Source organism: Pelophylax lessonae (genome assembly GCF_965119305.1).
Source record: "Pelophylax lessonae genome assembly, chromosome: 7".
NCBI classification, from domain to species: Eukaryota; Metazoa; Chordata; class Amphibia; order Anura; family Ranidae; genus Pelophylax; species Pelophylax lessonae.
In genome coordinates this window covers 50033709-50052787 of record NC_138774.1, presented here as the reverse complement: position 1 = coordinate 50052787, position 19079 = coordinate 50033709, and the positions used below count along the sequence as shown (strand labels likewise).

The 19079-nt window shown below is 39.9% G+C and overlaps 2 protein-coding genes across 3 annotated transcripts in view; both read right to left on the bottom strand.

Annotated features, from left to right (window-relative positions):
- LOC309560277 (antigen-presenting glycoprotein CD1d-like) overlaps positions 1–19079 on the bottom strand; it is a 293187-nt gene that overhangs the window by 48214 nt on the left and 225894 nt on the right. The gene's annotated exons all lie outside the window — the stretch shown is intronic.
- The window catches only part of LOC309559765 (antigen-presenting glycoprotein CD1d-like), a gene marked incomplete at both ends in the record, with an annotated part of 63877 nt that continues 54178 nt past the window's right edge, over positions 9381–19079 (bottom strand). Inside the window, 2 exons of the mRNA XM_082263200.1 lie at positions 9381–9396; positions 9669–9771. Of these exons, the coding sequence (XP_082119326.1) occupies positions 9381–9396; positions 9669–9771 (119 nt within the window). The remainder of the gene's footprint in view (positions 9397–9668; positions 9772–19079) is intronic.

The window sequence follows — 19079 nt, the reverse complement described above, 5'->3', positions numbered from 1 at the left end:
AAACGCTCAGACCACCCCACCTGGCACCAACAACCATGCCACATTCAAAGTCACTTAAATACCTTTTCTTCCCCATTCTGATGCTCGGTTTGAACTTCGGAAAGTCATCTTCACCACGTCTAGATGCCTAAATGCATTGATTTGCTTCCATGTGATTAGCAATATGTGTTACCAAGCAATTGAACAGGTGTACCTAATAAAGTGACCGGTGAGTGTAAATAAAGTATGTGTGTATATATATATATATATATATACTGAACAAAATTATAAATGCAACACTTGTATTTGCCCCCATTTTCCATGAGCTGAATTCAAAGATCTAAGAAAACCGGGATTCATCCATGAAGAGAACACCTCTCCAAAGTGCCAGATGCCATCCAATGTGAGCATTTGCCCACTCGGTTACGATGACAAACTGCAGTCAGGGCAAGACCCCGATGAGGATGACGAGCATGCATATGAGTTTCCCTGAGATGGTTTCTGACAGTGCAGAAAATCTTGGGTTATGTAAACCAATTGTTGCAGCAGCTGTCCGGGTGGCTGGTCTCAGACGATCTTGGAGGTGAAGATGCTGGATGTGGAGGTCCTGGGCTGGTGTGGTTACACATGGTCTGCGTTTGTGAGGCCGGTTGGATGTACTGCCAAATTCTCTGAAACGCCTTTGTAGACGGCTTATGGTAGCGAAATGAACATTCAATTTATGGGCAAACAGCTCTGGTGGACATTCCTGCAGTCAGCATGCCAATTGCAGGCTCCCTCAAAACTTGCGACATCTGTGGCATTGTGCTGTGTGATAAAACTGCACATTTTAGAGTGGCCTTTTATTGTGGCCAGCCTAAAGCTTCGTACACACGCAACGATTATCGGCCGACCGATCGGCCGTCTTTTGTCCAGTGTTGGTTGAAATGTGCTCTAGACTGCACACGAATTTTATCGGCAAACAAAAACCAACTTCAGAAGTGATGTCATGTGCTGGTTTACTTTCCGTGTGTTTTTTCTTCTCGGAGCATGCCCCATCAGATTTTTGTCTGCCGAAATCTGTACTGACTGACGGAAAATCGGCCGTTCTGTTGACGGCCAACAAATATTTTATAGCCTGCACACCAGATTTTGTTCGGCCGAAAAGTCGGAGTCGGTTGTCGAAAGCATCATACTAACAAGCCGAAAATCGGCCGATCGGACGTTGGCCAAAAATTCACGGCCAACTATCGATGCGTGTGTACGAGGCATAAGGCCCGCCTGTGCAATAATCATGCTGTCTAATCAGCATCTTGATATGCCACACCTGTGAGGTGGATGGATTATCTCGGTAAGGCCCCTTTCACACTTGCCGCTCCGTCGGTAGACTCCGTTTTCTCAGCGGGGGATCGATCCGCCGATCCCCCACTGAGCAGGCGGATGGCAGCTCTGTCTCCGTGCTGTGTGCGGAGACAGTGTTGTCAGGTCCCCGCTGTTCTCTATGGGGGAATCGGATGAGAACGGACCGCCTGTCCGTTCTCATCCGATCCCATTCCATCCGATCTGCCAGACGGATAGAAAAACGGGTTTCCATTTGTCTGGATTTGACTGACAGGATCAGATGTCAGCGGACATGTCTCCGCTGACATCCGACGCCCCATAGAGATGCATGGGGCACCCGTTCAGATCCGCCTGAAAAACTGACAGGCGGATCTGAACAGACTGTATGTGTGAAAGGGGCCTAATGTGCTCACTAACACAGATTTAGCCAGATTTGTGAACAATATTTGAGAGACATAGGCCTTTTGTGTACATAGAAAAAGTCTTCGATCTTTGAGTTCAGCTCATGAAAAATGAGAGCAAAAACAAAAGTGTTGCGTTTATAATTAAAAATATATATTTTAGCATATCCAAGGTCAATATGAAATTCTTTTTAATGGTAAACTTTAGAATTTTTTGGTGAATTTTATTTTCTTTTATAACATATTTTTATTATTTTTATACAATCCTTGTTTCACAAATGAACATTTGATAGAGGTTCGCATTGCTGTGAAATTATATATGATTCTTGTTTCTTGTCTGGCATAGATCACCAATTTTTTCTCATCTCTTTTTCAGGAGAGTCGGTCCATAGCCGTTCCAGCAGATCTGTATCTTCTGTTTAATGTGAAAAACAACCTGGGTTAGTACCTGTCACTTAGCAAGTAAAAGAAGCTTTATAGAACAAAACAAAACATCACAGTGATGCTCAAACAACTCTCAAACAGCAAATATAGGATCCTCTTTTCTGTAAGCTGATTGTACAATAGTATGTGTAATAATGACTAAATATGTTCAGATCTGCTCTGCTATCAGTCTCTTGGAAAAGACTCAGATTCACTGTGCTTGGCTTATATTTGCAATATACCTGGCTTGCTTAGCAAACTAGTGTAGTCCTGATCTATGGTGCTCCCGTCCATCATTACACTGAGCCATTCTGGGAGGAAGGCTTTTAGTGCCTCTGCAACCACCAGCACAAGTATTTCTCCATCTCCTTGGTTTCCAGAGGAGAGAAATATCACACAGGATGCTGTTAAAGTGTCATTAAGCCCTCAACATAAAAATCTATCAATAAATAGTTTATTACATGCTGTTCATACTCACCCAGTCACTATGAGATTAATTTTCTGTACTCTGCAAAAAACCTGGTTGATCCTGCTGTTCTCTATCTCCCCCTTCTGTCCATGTCCCCAATGCAGTTGGGGATTTTGCAGAACAATGTTGGCAGCTAGTATACAAGTGAGCGAGTTTCTATGCTGAGCATTTCTTCCCTATCACATCTGAGCAGCCCATGTGACTATAGAGCCAATATGTGCTCCCCCGACTAGATATGATATCACCAATGGCAATCAACTGATGCGTTTCACCCGCCTGCATTTGAAAATGCCCAGTAGGCAGGCAAAACATGTCATGGATATTGCCATTGGTGACGTAATATCCAGTCGGTTGAGTGTACGTCGGTGTGGTACTTCCGCTTTTTGCTTTGAATTGTTATGGAAAAGTGAATGTAATGTATTTTTTTTTTAAATAAATCTGTATATTAAGACCCCATTCACACTAGCACGACTTGTCAGGCGACTTGGTCGCCTGACAAGTCGCGGTGGGTCGCCCGCCATTGAGTAGTACAGGACCCGTTCTAATAGGAGCGACACAAGTCGCTCTGACTTAGAAAAAGGGTCCTGTACTACCTTGGGGCGACCTGGAGGTGTGATATGAAGTCCGTGCAAGTCGCGCCAAGGTCACAGGTCGCCTCAGCAAGTCGTGTTGCGCCAGTGTGAATGTGCGCTTAGTGTTAGACAAACAAAAAGAGCACAACACAAACAATATCAAAGCACAGTGGTGTAAGCCCATGCAGGGGCAGCAGCAGAATAGAGGTATGCAGCCCAAACAAAACCACATGCAGGTTTACACCTAAGGAACAGAGAATGGTGAGGCATCAGCAAACATGGGTTTGTAGCTATACATCAATAGAGGGAAAAGTATACCATGAGAAAGGAGAGGGGCGTGTCCTCACTTCTAATACACACATATGTCATAAAAGCTAGGCGGTTCAATACATAAGACATTCATTTCAGAGGCCGTAGAGGGATCAGCCAACCATTTGGACCAGGCTCTATCATACTTCTTAGGGCAACCTCTGTTTTCATAGGTGCTTTTATAGAAAGGCAAGTTATTGTTCACCAGCTGTTTCCAAATAGTGAATGAGGAAGGGGAGGGTTTTTTTCCAGTGCAGCGCTATAGCCTTCCTGGCATAAAAGAGAAGGCTGGACAACGTTCGTTCAGCCACGGTGGGAATAATATGTTTCACCAGACTCAATATACAAATACCCATAGAGGATTGCATTGGGATTGGAACATATGAATTTATTTGAGAGCTAGCACCTCCACCCACCCAGAAGCAGCAGGACAAGACCTAAAAATATTGGAAAAATCTCATAAGGGATTCCCCAATGCCAACACTCTGACGTGTGAGAAGACTGCATTTTATGTAGCCTGTAGGAAGTGAAATAGGCTCTATGTGCAATTTTAAATTGTATTAGCCTGTCATGTAGAGAGACCAATACCCAAAAGGGAAAATTCCAAATGTCATCCCAGTTGCCAGCATCTAGGTCAAGTATGTCCCACTGCCAGAAGGCTCAAAGCCCATCCAGAGCCAGTAAGGACACACACAAAGATGGGAATATAAATGGGACATGGGCTTCTCAACACATTCATTTAAACAAATGTCCTCCAAGGTTGACTGGACAACTAGAGGAAAAGAGTGTGGGAACTGACTATGGAAGGCATGAGAGAGCTGTGAATAATGTTACATAAATAATTGCTCATATTGTATATGTCCCCACGGTGCCACATCCCAAAAAGTGACTACAAAACCAAAAAGGAATTCCCCTAGGGGTGGGACTTTTTAGGCACCAAAAATGATATGAGAAACAACCAATTATATATAAAAAGATCAATTCTTTATTAATTCATACAAAAAAGATAAAAGCATGGAGGCAAGCTGTAAAATACTCCACATCTGACAGTCGAACTTAAGACCACACGACCCCTGGGTTGTTACCCGATGCGTTTCGGAGTCTATTAGAACTCCTTCCTCAGGGGTACCCTTGGAGGGTGGTCTGAATTAATAAAGAATTTATCTTTTTATATATAATTGGTTGTTTCTCATATCATTTTTGGTGCCTAAAAAGTCCCACCCCTAGGGGAATTCCTTTTTGGTTTTGGAGCTGTGAATAATGGAACAGATAGTTGACAGGAATGTTGTAAGATTCAGAAAGTTGGGGTAAGGAAAGCAAGGAGTGACCGGCAATGACCTGAGAAATTGTTTTAATGCCAAATTTGGTCCACGCACTAGGTTCTGGGAGCATAAAAAAATGAGGTAGAGTAGGGTTAAGCCACAGAGGGGAGCTAGGAGAAACAGCCACCCCAGGGTACCGCTCGAGAGCCAAACCCGCCTTCCACGCCCATATGGTGGTGGTCATAGAGGGAGTAAGGGGGTAGAGTGTAATGTATTTTAATGATCTTTAATTTAATAAAACTGAATTATGCTATGTTGATTTTACATTGTCTTCTCCATGTATACAACATGAGAGAGATGAGCTAATACACTGCCATTGGACCATTACCGTGGACAACAAGACCCAGCAAGATACCAGGATACCTTGATAAAGCTTGTATGACCCTTATATAATAATAGGAGTCCATGAAAGTCAGTGAGTGAGTGGGATCACACCACAGGTGGGTAGCACAGCATTATTGCACTTATTTGGAGTGATAAGAGCACAGCACTGTTAAAGAATTTTACCATAACAAGATTGACTGAAGATACATGAGAAAATGGACTAATCCCTATTTATTTACTATTTACGACGAGCTAATACACTGCCATTGGTCCACTGCGGTGGACAAGATATCAGGATACCGTGATAAAGCTTGTATGACTCTTATGTAATAATAGGAGTCCATTAAAGTCAGTGAGTGAGAGGGATCACACCACAGGCAGGCAGCACAGCATTATTTGGAGTGATTAGAGCACAGCGCTGTTAAAGAATTTCACCATAACTATGATTATGAAGATACATGAGAAAATGGACTAATCACTGTTTATTTCACATTCATAAATTTATGTAATTTTGTTGATTTCACATATTACACGGGAAGATGAAAGGTTCAATGAAATAATCACTAATAATTTAATTTTGTTCATATTTGGTTTGATTTAGAAATTGCACCTTGTAGACTGTGCAGTGCCTAAGCAGAGAGATTAACCACTTGCCGACCGCCGCACGACTATTTACTGCGGCGGTTAGCCCCTCACAGGCTACAGTACTACGTCGCTAGCCTGTGAGGGTCTAGGGAGCGAGCGCGCTCCCGCTCGGTCACGGACCCCCCGCGCGTGTGACCGGCGGACCCGATGTCCGCCAGTCACTCGCGATCGTCGGGTGGAGAGGGAGAAAGGCAAGCGGCTAATGTAAACAAGCCACCTGTCATTCTCCCCTGTGTAGGAATAGTGATCACTATTCCTACACCTCAAGCCACAGCCAATCACAGTTAGAATCATGCCCCTAGGGACACACATAACCCCTCCCTCTCAAAAAAAGTTAACCCCTTCACTGTCTGTGTAATTTTACAGTAACAGTGCATATTTATAGCACTGATTACTGTAGTAATGTCACTGGTAACCCCAAAAGTGTCAAAAATGTCAGTCAAGGGTCTGATCTGTCCGCCGCAATGTCGCAGTACCGCAAAAAAAAATCGCAGATCGCCGCCATTACGCGTTAAAAAAAACAACAAAAATGACAAAAATCTTTCCCTTTGTTAGTAAACGCGATAACTTTTGCGCAAACCAATAAAAATACGCTTTTTGCGATTTTTTTTTTTACCAAACATATGTAGCATAAAAAAATTGGCCGAAAATGTTAAAAAATTTTGATTTTTACATTATTTTGGGGGGGAATTTCATATAAAAAAATGTGAAAAATATTGTTATTTTTGCAAAATTGACGCTCTTTTTTTTTTTATAGCGCATGATCAAAATATCGCACAGGTGATCAAATACCACCAAAAGAAAGCTCTGTCTGTGGGAAAAAAAGGACGTCAAATTTTTTTAGGTACAGCATCGCACGACCGCGCAATTGTCCGTTAAAGTCATGCAGTGCCGAATCGCAAAATAGGCCCTGGTCAGGAAGGGGGTAAAATCTTCCGGGGCTTAAGTGGTTAAGTGCACCATTATTGCCACACCATCATAAAAAGTTTCATTAGGTGGACTTGGACTTCACAGACAGGCTCAATGAAAAATTGTGGGACTTTCGAGGAGAAACTAAGAGAAGACTGTTAGTCTATTGCCAAGTGGGTCATTGGCCTGGACAAATCAACCAAAAGAACCACTTTACCAGCTCTCAGTGGTCATATTCAGCCAGACATTTCCTGCTATGAAGGCATTTTGCTACTCGTCCAACTACCTTCCTCAGTTCTAATGAGTGTCAGGAACACACACCAGCAATTCTAGCTACACAACCACACAGGTAACCCAGTACTTTATACCAATCACCTTATTGTTATGAAATGTGTTAAGGCAGATGTTGCTTGTCCAAAAACATAACAAGAATTGTTACATTTTCTGACCCCCCACCCCTTCCAATCACATAATTTAACTACCATGCATTAAGTCTGGGACGGGTGTTTATTCTTGAAGTAACTCCAGTCTAATGTTGGCTATGTTGTGGCTGGTGGATATATTCATGAAGTGTTTTCTGTAAAGTGTACTGTATATGGCAGGTCTGCCTTAATTCTATTGATGGTGATTAATAGAAGGTGTACAGGGAAAATACAAATCAAATTATCCCTATGCTTTTCTGCAGAATCTAACCACAAAATCCACATTCTGTCTATACCATAAAGTAATTGTAAAGGTTAAAGGTTTTTGCCCTAATGAATTCTCTGCATTAAGGTAAAAAAATTCTCATGTGCTGCTCCCTCCCCCCCCCCCTTTAAATACTTACCTGAGCCTGACTACGATCCAGTGCTGTGCCCAAGAACAGTAGTGCTGCTTTGTCTCTCTCTCATGAGCCTCATTGGCTCTCGCTGCTGTAAATCACAAACTGTGAAAAGGGAGCGGGGCGCAGGTCTGAGCCATGCTGTGCGTGTCTATCAACATAGGGCAGGCTCAAGAGCAAGCATGCATGAGTGCCCCCATAGAGAGTGGAGGAGTACTGGCAGGGGACCACAGAAAAGGAGGATCAGGACCGCTCTGTGCATTGCATGGAGCAGGTAAGTATAATGTGTTTGTTACAGTGCCTTGCAAAAGTATTCGCCCCCCTTGAACTTTTTAACCTTTTGCCACATTTCAGGCTTCAAACATAAAGATATAAAACTGTAATTTTTTGTGAAGAATCAACAACAAGTGGGACACAATCATGAAGTGGAACGAAATTTATTGGATATTTCAAACTTTTTTAACAAATAATAAACTGAAAAATTGGGCGTGCAAAATTATTCAGCCCCCTTAAGTTAATACTTTGTAGCGCCACCTTTTACTGCGATTACAGCTGTAAGTCGCTTGGGGTATGTCTCTATCAGTTTTGCACTTCGAGAGACTGAAATTTTTGCCCATTCCTCCTTGCAAAACGGCTCGAGCTCAGGGGGTTGGATGGAGAGCGTTTGTGAACAGCAGTTTTCAGTTCTTTCCACAGATTCTCGATTGGATTCAGGTCTGGACTTTGACGTGGCCATTCTAACACCTGGATATGTTTATTTGTGAACCATTCCATTGTAGATTTTGCTTTATATTTTGGATCATTGTCTTGTTGGAAGACAAATTTCTGTCCCAGTCTCAGGTCTTTTGCAGACTCCATCAGGTTTTCTTACAGAATGGTCCTGTATTTGGCTCCATCCATCTTCCCATCAATTTTAACCATCTTCCCTGTCCCTGCTGAAGAAAAGCAGGCCCAAACCATGATGCTGCCACCACCATGTTTGACAGTGGGGATGGTGTGTTCAGGGTGATGAGCTGTGTTGCTTTTACGCCAAACATAACGTTTTGCATTGTTGCCAAAAAGTTTGATTTTGGTTTCATCTGACCAGAGAACCTTCTTCCACATGTTTGATGTGTCTCTCAGGTGGCTTGTGGCAAACTTTAAATTACACTTTTTATGGATATCTTTAAAAAATGTCTTTCTTCTTGCCACTCTTCCATAAAGGCCAGATTTGTGCAGTGAACAGAGTCTCCCACCTCAGCTGTAGATCTCTGCAGTTCATCCAGAGTGATCATGGGCCTCTTGGCTGCATCTCAATGTGGCAAAAGGTCGCAAAGTTCAAGGGGGCCGAATACTTTCGCAAGGCACTGTATATAAAACAGTTTGGAACCTTTACAATCACTTTAAAGTAGAAGTAAAGAAATACAGACAACAATAAAAAACCTGACAGGTGTTCTATTCCTTCTCCACTCTACCCAAAAGGAAAATTCATTCCTTTATTTATGTTGCATCTGTTTAAAGCGGAGCTCCACACAAAAGAGGAAGTTTGCACCCTTTTGACAGATACTTCCTCAGAACGTGACACCCCCTCCTTCCCCCAAATTCTTCTGGGACACATCACATGTCCCAGAAGACTAGGGGACCATTCACTAAGGGGCAACACGGCTCGCTCTGTAGGAAACCAGCTGTGAAGCTGCAACGCTTCAATTACTGTTTACCTTACTTGCTATGCCAACCCATCCGAAGCACCCAAGTTGAGGAATACGGGTGAGAACATCACTGTATCCCTGGACAAGTAAGTGTCCTTTTAATAAAAGTTAGCAGCTGCAGTATTTACTCCTCTTCAAAGTTTCTCTGATCCCTGTTACAGTATCTGCTGATTTTTCCAAGTAATGCAACAATTGTGCATCATCTCCAGTAACCACTTAGAATATAAAGAAGGAAATATAGCAACATAGACAAAGGTAAACATTTTTATTAAATAGAAAGAAAAAAATATTATGCGCTACAGACTAAAAAATGAAATTTGCACATAAATTTATATTTAAAAAATAGTTTGGGTGGAAAATAATATCAAGGCTTTCTCTTGTGAAGTCTTGGTTAATGTTTGTTTGGTAATGATTGTGGATTTCATAGGATGTATTCATGTGAGCTTGCGACACATTATATTCATATTTTTTGATGAAGATGTCTCACCTGCGCTTTTTATACGACTTCACAAAGCATGCCAGCCCGACCGTACACACAACAGCACCTGTTATTCCTATGACCAGTCCGATCGACGTGTGATTTACCTTATCTGTACAAGTGATAAAGAGGTCAAAATATTAAAATGTAATGCCAGGCTAAATAAGCAAATATTTAAAGGAGGAAAAAAAACACTGCGCTAAAGGCCACAAAAAAGGACAAAAAGAAAAGCAGCTGGCACAAAACACAGGCAAAATGTCACAATACAAAGGGAGAAATAAAGTGCAGCGTTAATATCTCATATGCAAAACCAAACGTCAGATATAATATGTGCAAAATAGGCAAACAATTAATCAAAATAAACAAAGTGCTTATGCATAAATAATCTGTGAAATTCATCAAAAAAACAACGAAGTGCTAGTGCCAAAAAATTAATTAATTGGTCAAAATTGTGTATGTATTATGAGTCCCAAACAGAATAAGCATGAAAGATTACACAAAAAGTTCATGAAGGTGTGGAGGGGTCTCCAGCAGAAGAGAATGGAAGATATCCAGATCCCAAAGAAAAGGAAGCACGGCTCACACCACCCTAGTGTGATAAGCAGGGGGGCTTACCAGAAGGTTTTGACCACAGTCAATTGGTAAATGTGCACCTTGGAGAGTATAACCCTCCATATATCTATGCAGATCCTGTTGTCTCATCCCACCAAAAGAACTGTCAAAGCATATGCAGCCAATCAGGATAAGCAAAGCTTCCAAGGCAAGACAGAGTTTCTAAAGCATCCTATCACGCTCCTATAAAATCCTCAATGTATGTCATGCAGATGGACATACAATTCTCTATCATAAAGCAGTGAAATGAAAACATACCGTAAACCTCTAATTCATGGGCACCCTGTTCTATTTGTTCAGGCATATCCAATGCCTATACCCATTTGGTGGGATGAGACACCTGGACCTGCATTGATATATGGAGGATTATACTCTCAAGATGCACATTGACCACCTGACCATGGTCAAAACCTTCTGGTAAGCCCCCCTGCTTATCACACTAGGGTGACGTGAACCTTGCTTGCTTCCTTTTCTTTGGGATCTGGATATCTTCTGTTTTCTTCTGATGGAGACACTTTTATGAACTTTTTCTGAAATCTTTTATGCTTATCCTGTTTGAGACTCATAATACATGCACAATTTTGACCAATTAAGTATTTTTTGGCATTTGCACTTTTTCTTTTATTTTTTATGAATTTCCCAGATTTAGGCATAAGCATTTTTTTTTTTGATGAACTCTTCATTAAATCTTGCAACATTCAGGGTTTCTTGATGAATTCCATTGATTATTTATGCACAAGCACTTTGTTTATATCTGACGTTTAGTTTTGCATATGAGATATTAGCGCTGCACTTTATTCCCCCTTTAAATAAACAAATATTACATGAAGTCCACCTAAAGTGGAAGTAAACTCCAGTGGACAACTTAGCTCAATTTAAATCAGCATAATATAACCTACTAGTTGGTGTCTTTTCAAAGTTCACCAAGTTTTTCAAAGTCTGCCATTTAGGAGATATTGCCTGCTCTTTTGGCCTAATACATCGCTCGCACAAGCGCATTGGAGTTCCTACTGATGGCACAATGAGTGTGCCATCAATCTGAAGAGCAGTGTGCCGTGTTTACATCAATGCTACTCCTCGGCATTGTTACATCAATGCTACTCCTCGGCATTGCAGTGAAATCCTGTGAAAGTTCTGACAGCCATTAGATCCCGAAACTCCATGTGACTAGCTGCTTTACAGGGAATGTTTACACAGTGACGTACAACAGCAGCGTAGGATTGGTCAGGTGGGGTAAAACACCATGGAAACTGTCATGTGAAACTGAGGCTTGGCTTACTCTTATCGCGCATGCGTACGAATCCCATAGTGAAGTATGAAAAAGGGCGGAAGTACAGGTGGGAAAGGTAGATGGAGGTTTTCGCAAAGTTTGTTCAGGCTTCAGCAAGGACAGACAACATTACAAATAAGCTGCAGGAATACTATAAATACAACACTCTAGCTTATCCCGTTGTGTTTGAAAGAGCATTATATTGTGGTATTATGCTTTTCCTGAATTTGCTGTATTGAGTCTACTACAGCTTTTGGGTACGTGAACCCAATCGCTAAATGCTCATATAAACTGTATACAGTGCATCCGGAAAGTATTCACAGTGTTCACTTTTTATGTTAGAAAAAGAGGAGAGCACCCCCCAGTGGGACTTTAAAGGTCTTCCAAAAATAGTACACTGCTGTTAAGCAATGAAAAAGAGTTTTTATGTAAAAAATATATAAAAATAAAACTTTATAATAATTTTATTAAAAAATAAATAAAAAAGAAAGAAATAATTTAATAATTTTTTTCTTTTTTACTTTTTTTGAATAAAATTATATTTTTTACATAAAAACTATTTTTCATTGATTAACAGCAGTGTACTATTTTTGGAAGACCTTTAAAGTCCCACTGGGGGGTGCTCTCCTCTTTTTCGAATTTATCGGGATGTGGTCTCATCTTTAAGCTCCATTCCCCCCACCAGCCCCATAGTCACTTTTTATGTTACAGCCTTATTCCAAAATTGATTAAATTCATTATTTTCCTCAAAATTCTTCAAACAATATCCCATAATGACAGAAGTGAAAGAAGTTTGTTTGAAATCTTTGCAAATTTATAAAAAGAAAAAAAAAAAAAAGTAAACAAGTATTCACAGATTTTGATATGACACTCAAAATTGAGCTCAGGTGCATCCTGTTTCCACTGATCATCCTTGAGATGTTTTTAAAACTTGGAGTCCATCTGTGGTAAATTCAGTTGATTAGACATGATTTGAAAAGGCAAACACCTGTCTATATGTCTATAAGGTCCCACAGTTAACAATGCATATCAGAGCACAAACCAAGCCATGAAGTCCAAGGAATTGTCTTTAGACCTCCGAGATTGTATCGAAGCACAGATCTGGGGAATGAGCACAGTAGACTCCATCATCCGTAAATGGAAGAAGTTTGGAACCACCAGGACTCTTCCTAGAACGGGCCGCCTGGCCAAACTGAGTGATCGGGGGAGAAGGGCCTTATTCAGGGAGGTGACCAAGAACCCGATGGTCACTCTGACAGAGCTCCAGCATTTCTCTTAAGAGAGATGAGAAGCTTCCAGAAGAACAACCATCTCTGCAGCACTCTGCCAATCAGACCTGTATCGTAGAGAGGCCAGACAGAAGCTACTCCTTAGTCAAAGGTACATGACAGCCTGCCTGGAGTTTGCCAAAAGGCACCTGAAGGACTCTCAGACCATGAGAAACAAAATTCTCTGGTCTAATGAAACAAAGATTGAACTCTTTGGCCTGAGTTGCCAGCCTCATGTCTGGAGGAAACCAGGCACTGTTCATCACCTGCCCAATACCAACCCTACAGTGAAGCACGGTGGTGGCAGCATCATACTGTGGGGATGTTTTTCAGTGGCAGGAACTGGGAGACTAGTCAGGATCAAGGGAAACATGAATGCAGCAATGTACAGAGACATCCTTGATGAAAACCTGCATCCGAGCGCTCTGGACCACAGACTGGGGCGAAGGTTCATCTTCCAACAGGACAACAACCCTAAGCACACAGCCAAGATAACAAAGGAGTGGCTACGGGACAACTCTGTGAATGTCTTTGAGTGGCCCAGCCAGAGCCCAAACTTGAACCTGATTGAACATCTCTGGAGAGATCTGAAAATAGCTGTTCAACAATGCTCCCTATCCGACTTGATGGAGCTTGAGAGATCCTGCAAAGAAAAATGGGAAAAACTGCCCAAAAATAGGTGTAGCATCATATTCAAAAAGACTTGAGGCTGTAATTGGTGCCAAAGGTGCTTCAACAAAGTACTGAGCAAAGGCTGTGAATACTTATCTGCATGTGATTTTCTTTTTTTTTTATTATTAATACATTTGCAAAGATTTCAATCAAACTGATTTCATGTTGTCATTATGGGATATTGTTTGTATAATTTTTAGGAAAATAATACATTTAAACCATTTTGAAAAAAACAACTGGGAGGAGCGTGCTGCCGGAAAGCCGCAGATGCGGCCTTGCTTCTTCCCTGGGCTGGGTCTGCGGCGTGTGGATGGTGCAGATGGGCGGTCTCTTCTGCCTTTCCGCCATGCCCTAACTCCCTGGGTGTGTTCTGGATTCTTTCCATTGCGACGACACGGAATCATCCCGCGCATGTATGCTGGGATCGTCGGTCATGCGCAGTAAACCAGCCGGGGCGGGTGACGTCACCACTTGTGGATGGCTCCCCTCCCAGGATTCATATAAATGGGATTGGTACACAGCCCCACTTTATGGCGGTATTTCCCCATCCTTGGGGGATGATCGGACTAGTAAGCCTCTTTGTTTAGGTAAGCATTTCCCTGTATTATTGTCCTGCATACCTCTAGGTTGTATTACCCTTTTGTATCAAGCTGACACATAATCAATCTCCTCTTTTTCCTTTTAAATATTATCTTTATTTTAAGTAAAAACCTTTTTGCTTATGTATTGATACATTGTTTGTTTTTTTGTAAGTATATTGCAGGGCAAGTATTAGCTATCCACCCCTTACTGCTGTTGAGAGGATTACATTTAATGATTATCCTTCAACCAACAGTGTGAGCTTGCTGTCTCACACTTTTCAATTATCCCCGAGCGTACCCTTTGCCCCCCCCCCTTTTTATAGTGCAATTTTGGTTCTACAGCTTATGCAGATTTGTCATATTTGGATATAGCTAGCAATCTGGTATATTTTTTTTTATGGAGGCTAGGTTCAATATTGTTGTTTGTTCCTAGGACCTCAACTGCCTTTTCTGACCTCTTTTTATACGACTACCAAAGGCCTAATCTAATCCAAATGGTCATGGTATGGCCCTCTAGGTGAGCTTTCAAGGTATTTTTTTTTTGTTTTGCATTTTTTTATCATTATATACCACCATGTGCTATGTTTTTTATGCACATTCTAATTTCTTTATCTAACGCTTTGGGTTGGTGTCTCCTATATATTATTCACCTTATCAGATTTTTCAAATTTCCGAGTTAATAGGGCTTAGGTTTATTCACTGTGGGATTCTTCCTCGACTCAGTGGGTACAGTTTATATAGTCATGTGATATTCCTTCCTTTTTTATTTATTTTTTTTATATCTGAGGAGGCCATACACGGTCAAACATCTATCCCATCTAATTGCAGCTCCAGGTGGACAGGATTATACTTTTGTAGGTCGTAGATAATTTAATAATTATACTCTGATTCTACCTTGGCCTTTTCAATCACCCCCCCTCTATTTACCTTTTTGTAAGCACCTTTACAGGTATGTTTCAATATCATTACAACTTTTGATTTCATTGTCCTCTTACCCTTTCTAGGACAATCATTTTTACTGTATGAATCCCCACGTTTCCCCCCTGGTGGGAATTTCCCCCTTTGTGAGGTTGCCATCTTGTCTGGTTCCTTTAACTAGACAGAACCTTGTCGGTATGACATCTAGTGGCAATTATGTGATTATAGTATAGATTTTGGCGATTGCACTCTAATTCAAACTACTCAATAAGCTGCTTATTTTATTATCCATCCTTGTTGAAAGTGGCTAACAGCTAATGTTTTGTTACAGTGTTGAAACAGAGCTCCAGATGAAGCTGAACTGCGAAACAAGTCAGCCTAGCTCACACTCCATCAACTTTTGGCATTTGTGACAATAGCTTCTACAGATCCCCAGGAGGGGAAGTGGTATTTTTATGCCTCCCGCTGGGGAATACCTACAATTTAAGTAGTGTCGCAGAGTATATGTTTACCTGTATGCATTTTTAGAATGTGGTAACTTGAAATTACTGTTGTTTATTTCTTTTTTTTCTCTTGCTTTGTTTGATTATTTTCTATGTGTTGGCAATTGTCTGCCAATTTCCGTTTTGTATTTTAACTCACCAACAATAAATGTTATGTTTTATATCTGTGCCATGTGTTCTGTACTCCAATTCTATCATTTTGAAATAAGGCTGTGACATAACAAAATTAAAAAAGTGAAGAGCTGTGAATACTTTCCGGATGCACTGTATAGAAGTGTAAAATGTTTGGTAAATCCCCCAGGGACCAGTGCATTAAATACTTGTCCCTATTTAAATCTGTGCTGTGGTTCCTGAGCAGCATTGCCGTATAGCTGGCCCATCTGCACTTGAAATGCTGTCTGACAACACTGGACGATAGAGATGGCAATTCTGAGTGACAGTTTAGAGGAGAGGGAGCATTATGGATAGTGCACACAGAGCCTGCATAGTCCATGCTCCCCCTCTACTGCAAGCTTTCAGCTCTGCTTGAGGGAATTGAGGATGGAAAAGGATCTGGGGGTCCTAGTGCTCAGAGAATCAGCAATCACATGTAATGGCAAGTTGCAGCAAACAAAGGCCAGCAGACTATTAGCATGCATTAAAAGGGTATGTACTCAAGAGATAAAACTATCATCCTCCCACTTTATAAAACTCTGGTTTGGTTACATCTTCAGAATGCTGTCCAGTTCTGGCCACCAGTCCTCAGGAAGGAAGTCCTTCAACTGCACTGACTCCAGAGAAGGGCACCAAAGCTAATAAAGTGACTAAAGAACCTTGGTTATGAGGAACGACTACAAACATTAAACTTGTTCTCCTTGTTGAAGAGATGCTTAAGAGGGTATATACTCGCAATATACAAATATTTAATTTTGACTGTATCATTGGGAGTAAGCTATTTAATCTAAGGTCTCTACAGTAGACACACAGCCACACAAAGTTGGACAAAAAGTGGTGCAACCTTAAACTGCTTAAGGCATTCTTTACTTTTAGAGGTAAGGATGTGGAACTCCCTTCCACAGTTGGTGGTGCAAACAGAGGGTTTAGATAAATTCAAACAACTTTTAGATGTGTTTCTTAGTGAGTGCAATGTACAAGGATATGGGAAATGGTAGTGACGCACACACACAAACATACACTCAGGCTGAACTGGATTAGATGTGCAGAACGAAAAAAATTGTGACGTTTCGTTTGGATTAATTACTTGCATAAATGTGTTTAGTTAAATTAGTTAAATTAATTTAATTTGTTTTGTTTATTCAAATTCGGAAAATGCAAATTTAATTAAAAATTTGAATTTGAATCAAATTCCATTCAAATTTGAATTTTCGCTGTTCAAAATTTGGAAGATGGTTATTTTCTTTCTATTCCATTCAATGCTATTGTTTTTTTCTTTTTATTCTATTTTATTCTTTCTGTTCTATTTTTTTTTCTGTTCTATTTTTTTCGTTTCTATTATATTCTATTGTTTTCTATTCTATTTGAAATTCAAATTTTGGAAGATGGTTATACTCTTTCTTTTCTATTCTATTGTGTTTTTTTTCTTTTCTTTTCTATTCTATTCTATTCTATTCTATTCTTTTCTATTCTTTTCTAATTTATTATTTTATTCTGTTTTATATTCAATTAGTTCTACTCTATTGAAATTAAAATTTATTATATTTTAATTCCAATTTATTCTGTTCAAAATTTGAATTTCAGAAGATGGTTATATTCTTTTATTTTTTGTTCTATTCTATTGCTTTTTCTGTTCTATACTTTTCTATTCCATTTGAATTTGAATTTATTCTATTCAAAATTTTGTTTTTTAGAAGATGGTTATTTTCTTTCTATTTTATTCTATTCTATTGTGTTATTCTCTTATATTATACTCTATTCTATTCTATTTTTTTATATTATTTTCTATTCGATTCTGTTTTTTTTTTTTAATGCAAATTTATTATATTTGAATTCCAGTTTATTCTGTTCAAAAAAAGAATTCCAGAAGGCGGTTATATTCTTTCTATTCTATTGTTTTTTCTATTCTATTCTATTCGAATTTAAACTTATCCTTTTTACATTTTGGAAAATGGATATATTCTTTCTATTCTATTGTTTTCTCTATTCTATTCCGATTTGAATATATTATATTTAAAATTTCGCGAAAATTGTTAAATTCTTTCTATTCTATTCAGTTTTCTTTTCTATTCTACTCTTTTATTTTCTATTCTATTTACATTTATTTTTTAATCAAAATTTGAAAGATAATTATATTCTTTCTATGTCATTCTATTCTATTTAATTGTTTTTTTTTTCTATTCTATTTGATTCTATTCTATTCCTATTCAGATTTATTCTATTTGAATTTCAAATTTAAGAAGATGGTTATATTCTTTGTATTTTATTATTTTCTATTTTTTTTTCATCTATTTTATTGTGTTCTTTTCTTTCAATCATTTTTATTTAGAAATGCAAAAATAGAGACAGAAGGATATAACAATCGTTACAACCGCCAGAGCCCTTGCACAAGTACTCTATTCTATTTTATTATTTTATCTTTTCTTCTATTTTCTTATTAAGGGATTAAGGAGCCTCAGCAAAGGGCCTTTAAAAACATGCTGGAGGAGAGATTAGGGGACAGTAATGTTTTATCAATGTCAGAGGGTAGATAGTGATCCACCCATGCTTTCCACAAGTGTTCATATTTTTTTTTAACCTGTCCAGAAAAACTTCTTCTACTTTGGCATGAATCATGGCTCTGGTGATCCTATTTTTAGCTTCTGTAATGTTAATATGAGGAGTTCTCCAGGCCTTAGCGATGGTTTGCTTTGCCGTGGTTGTGACCTTCAGGAGACGTTTTAATTGTGGGCGTGTCACTTCCAGCGGTTTCTTGTTAAATAAGGTTGTGGCAGGGTTTGGGTCCAGAGGACTATTAAACTGTGTAGACAGTATATGGAAAATTGCGGCCCAAAATCTTTTGGCAAGTGGGCAGATCCATCAGATGTGATAATGAGTGCCTGTGTCTGGACAGCCGCAAAAGCAATTTGGGGGATAATTGGGAATCTATTTAGCATTCGGGGCAGAGACGAAGTACCAGTGCCTGAGAACCTTGTAGTTTGTCTCTAGCACCACTATCTTCTGGGAAGCTAACTCAAATGGGAACCCAGCATCCCAAATGTCTGACCAGTCTTTGGCATCCAACTGAAGACCCAGATCTCTCTCCCACTTAGCTACATACTGAAGGGAAGTGTGGGGTGGTAGGTCTAACAGCTGAGTGTAGAAAGCAGAGATATAACCCTGAGCATGAGGGTCGTTCTTGCATGCGTGCTGAGAACCTGTCATAGCGGGTAGGGATGCGTTCCTTCGGAGACAAAGGGTAAAAAAAAAATGCCTAATTTGGAGGTATCAGAAAAGTTCCGCATTTGGGAAACCATAAGATTCACGGGGGATCAGGAATGATTTAAATGCGTGAGAAGTAATAAACTTGTGTGCCCAGATCAGGTTGGAAGAGGATCACCTATGGAATGATGAGGGGGAAGTCCAAGCAGGATAAAAGGCTGGGTTACAAAGATATGAAAGAA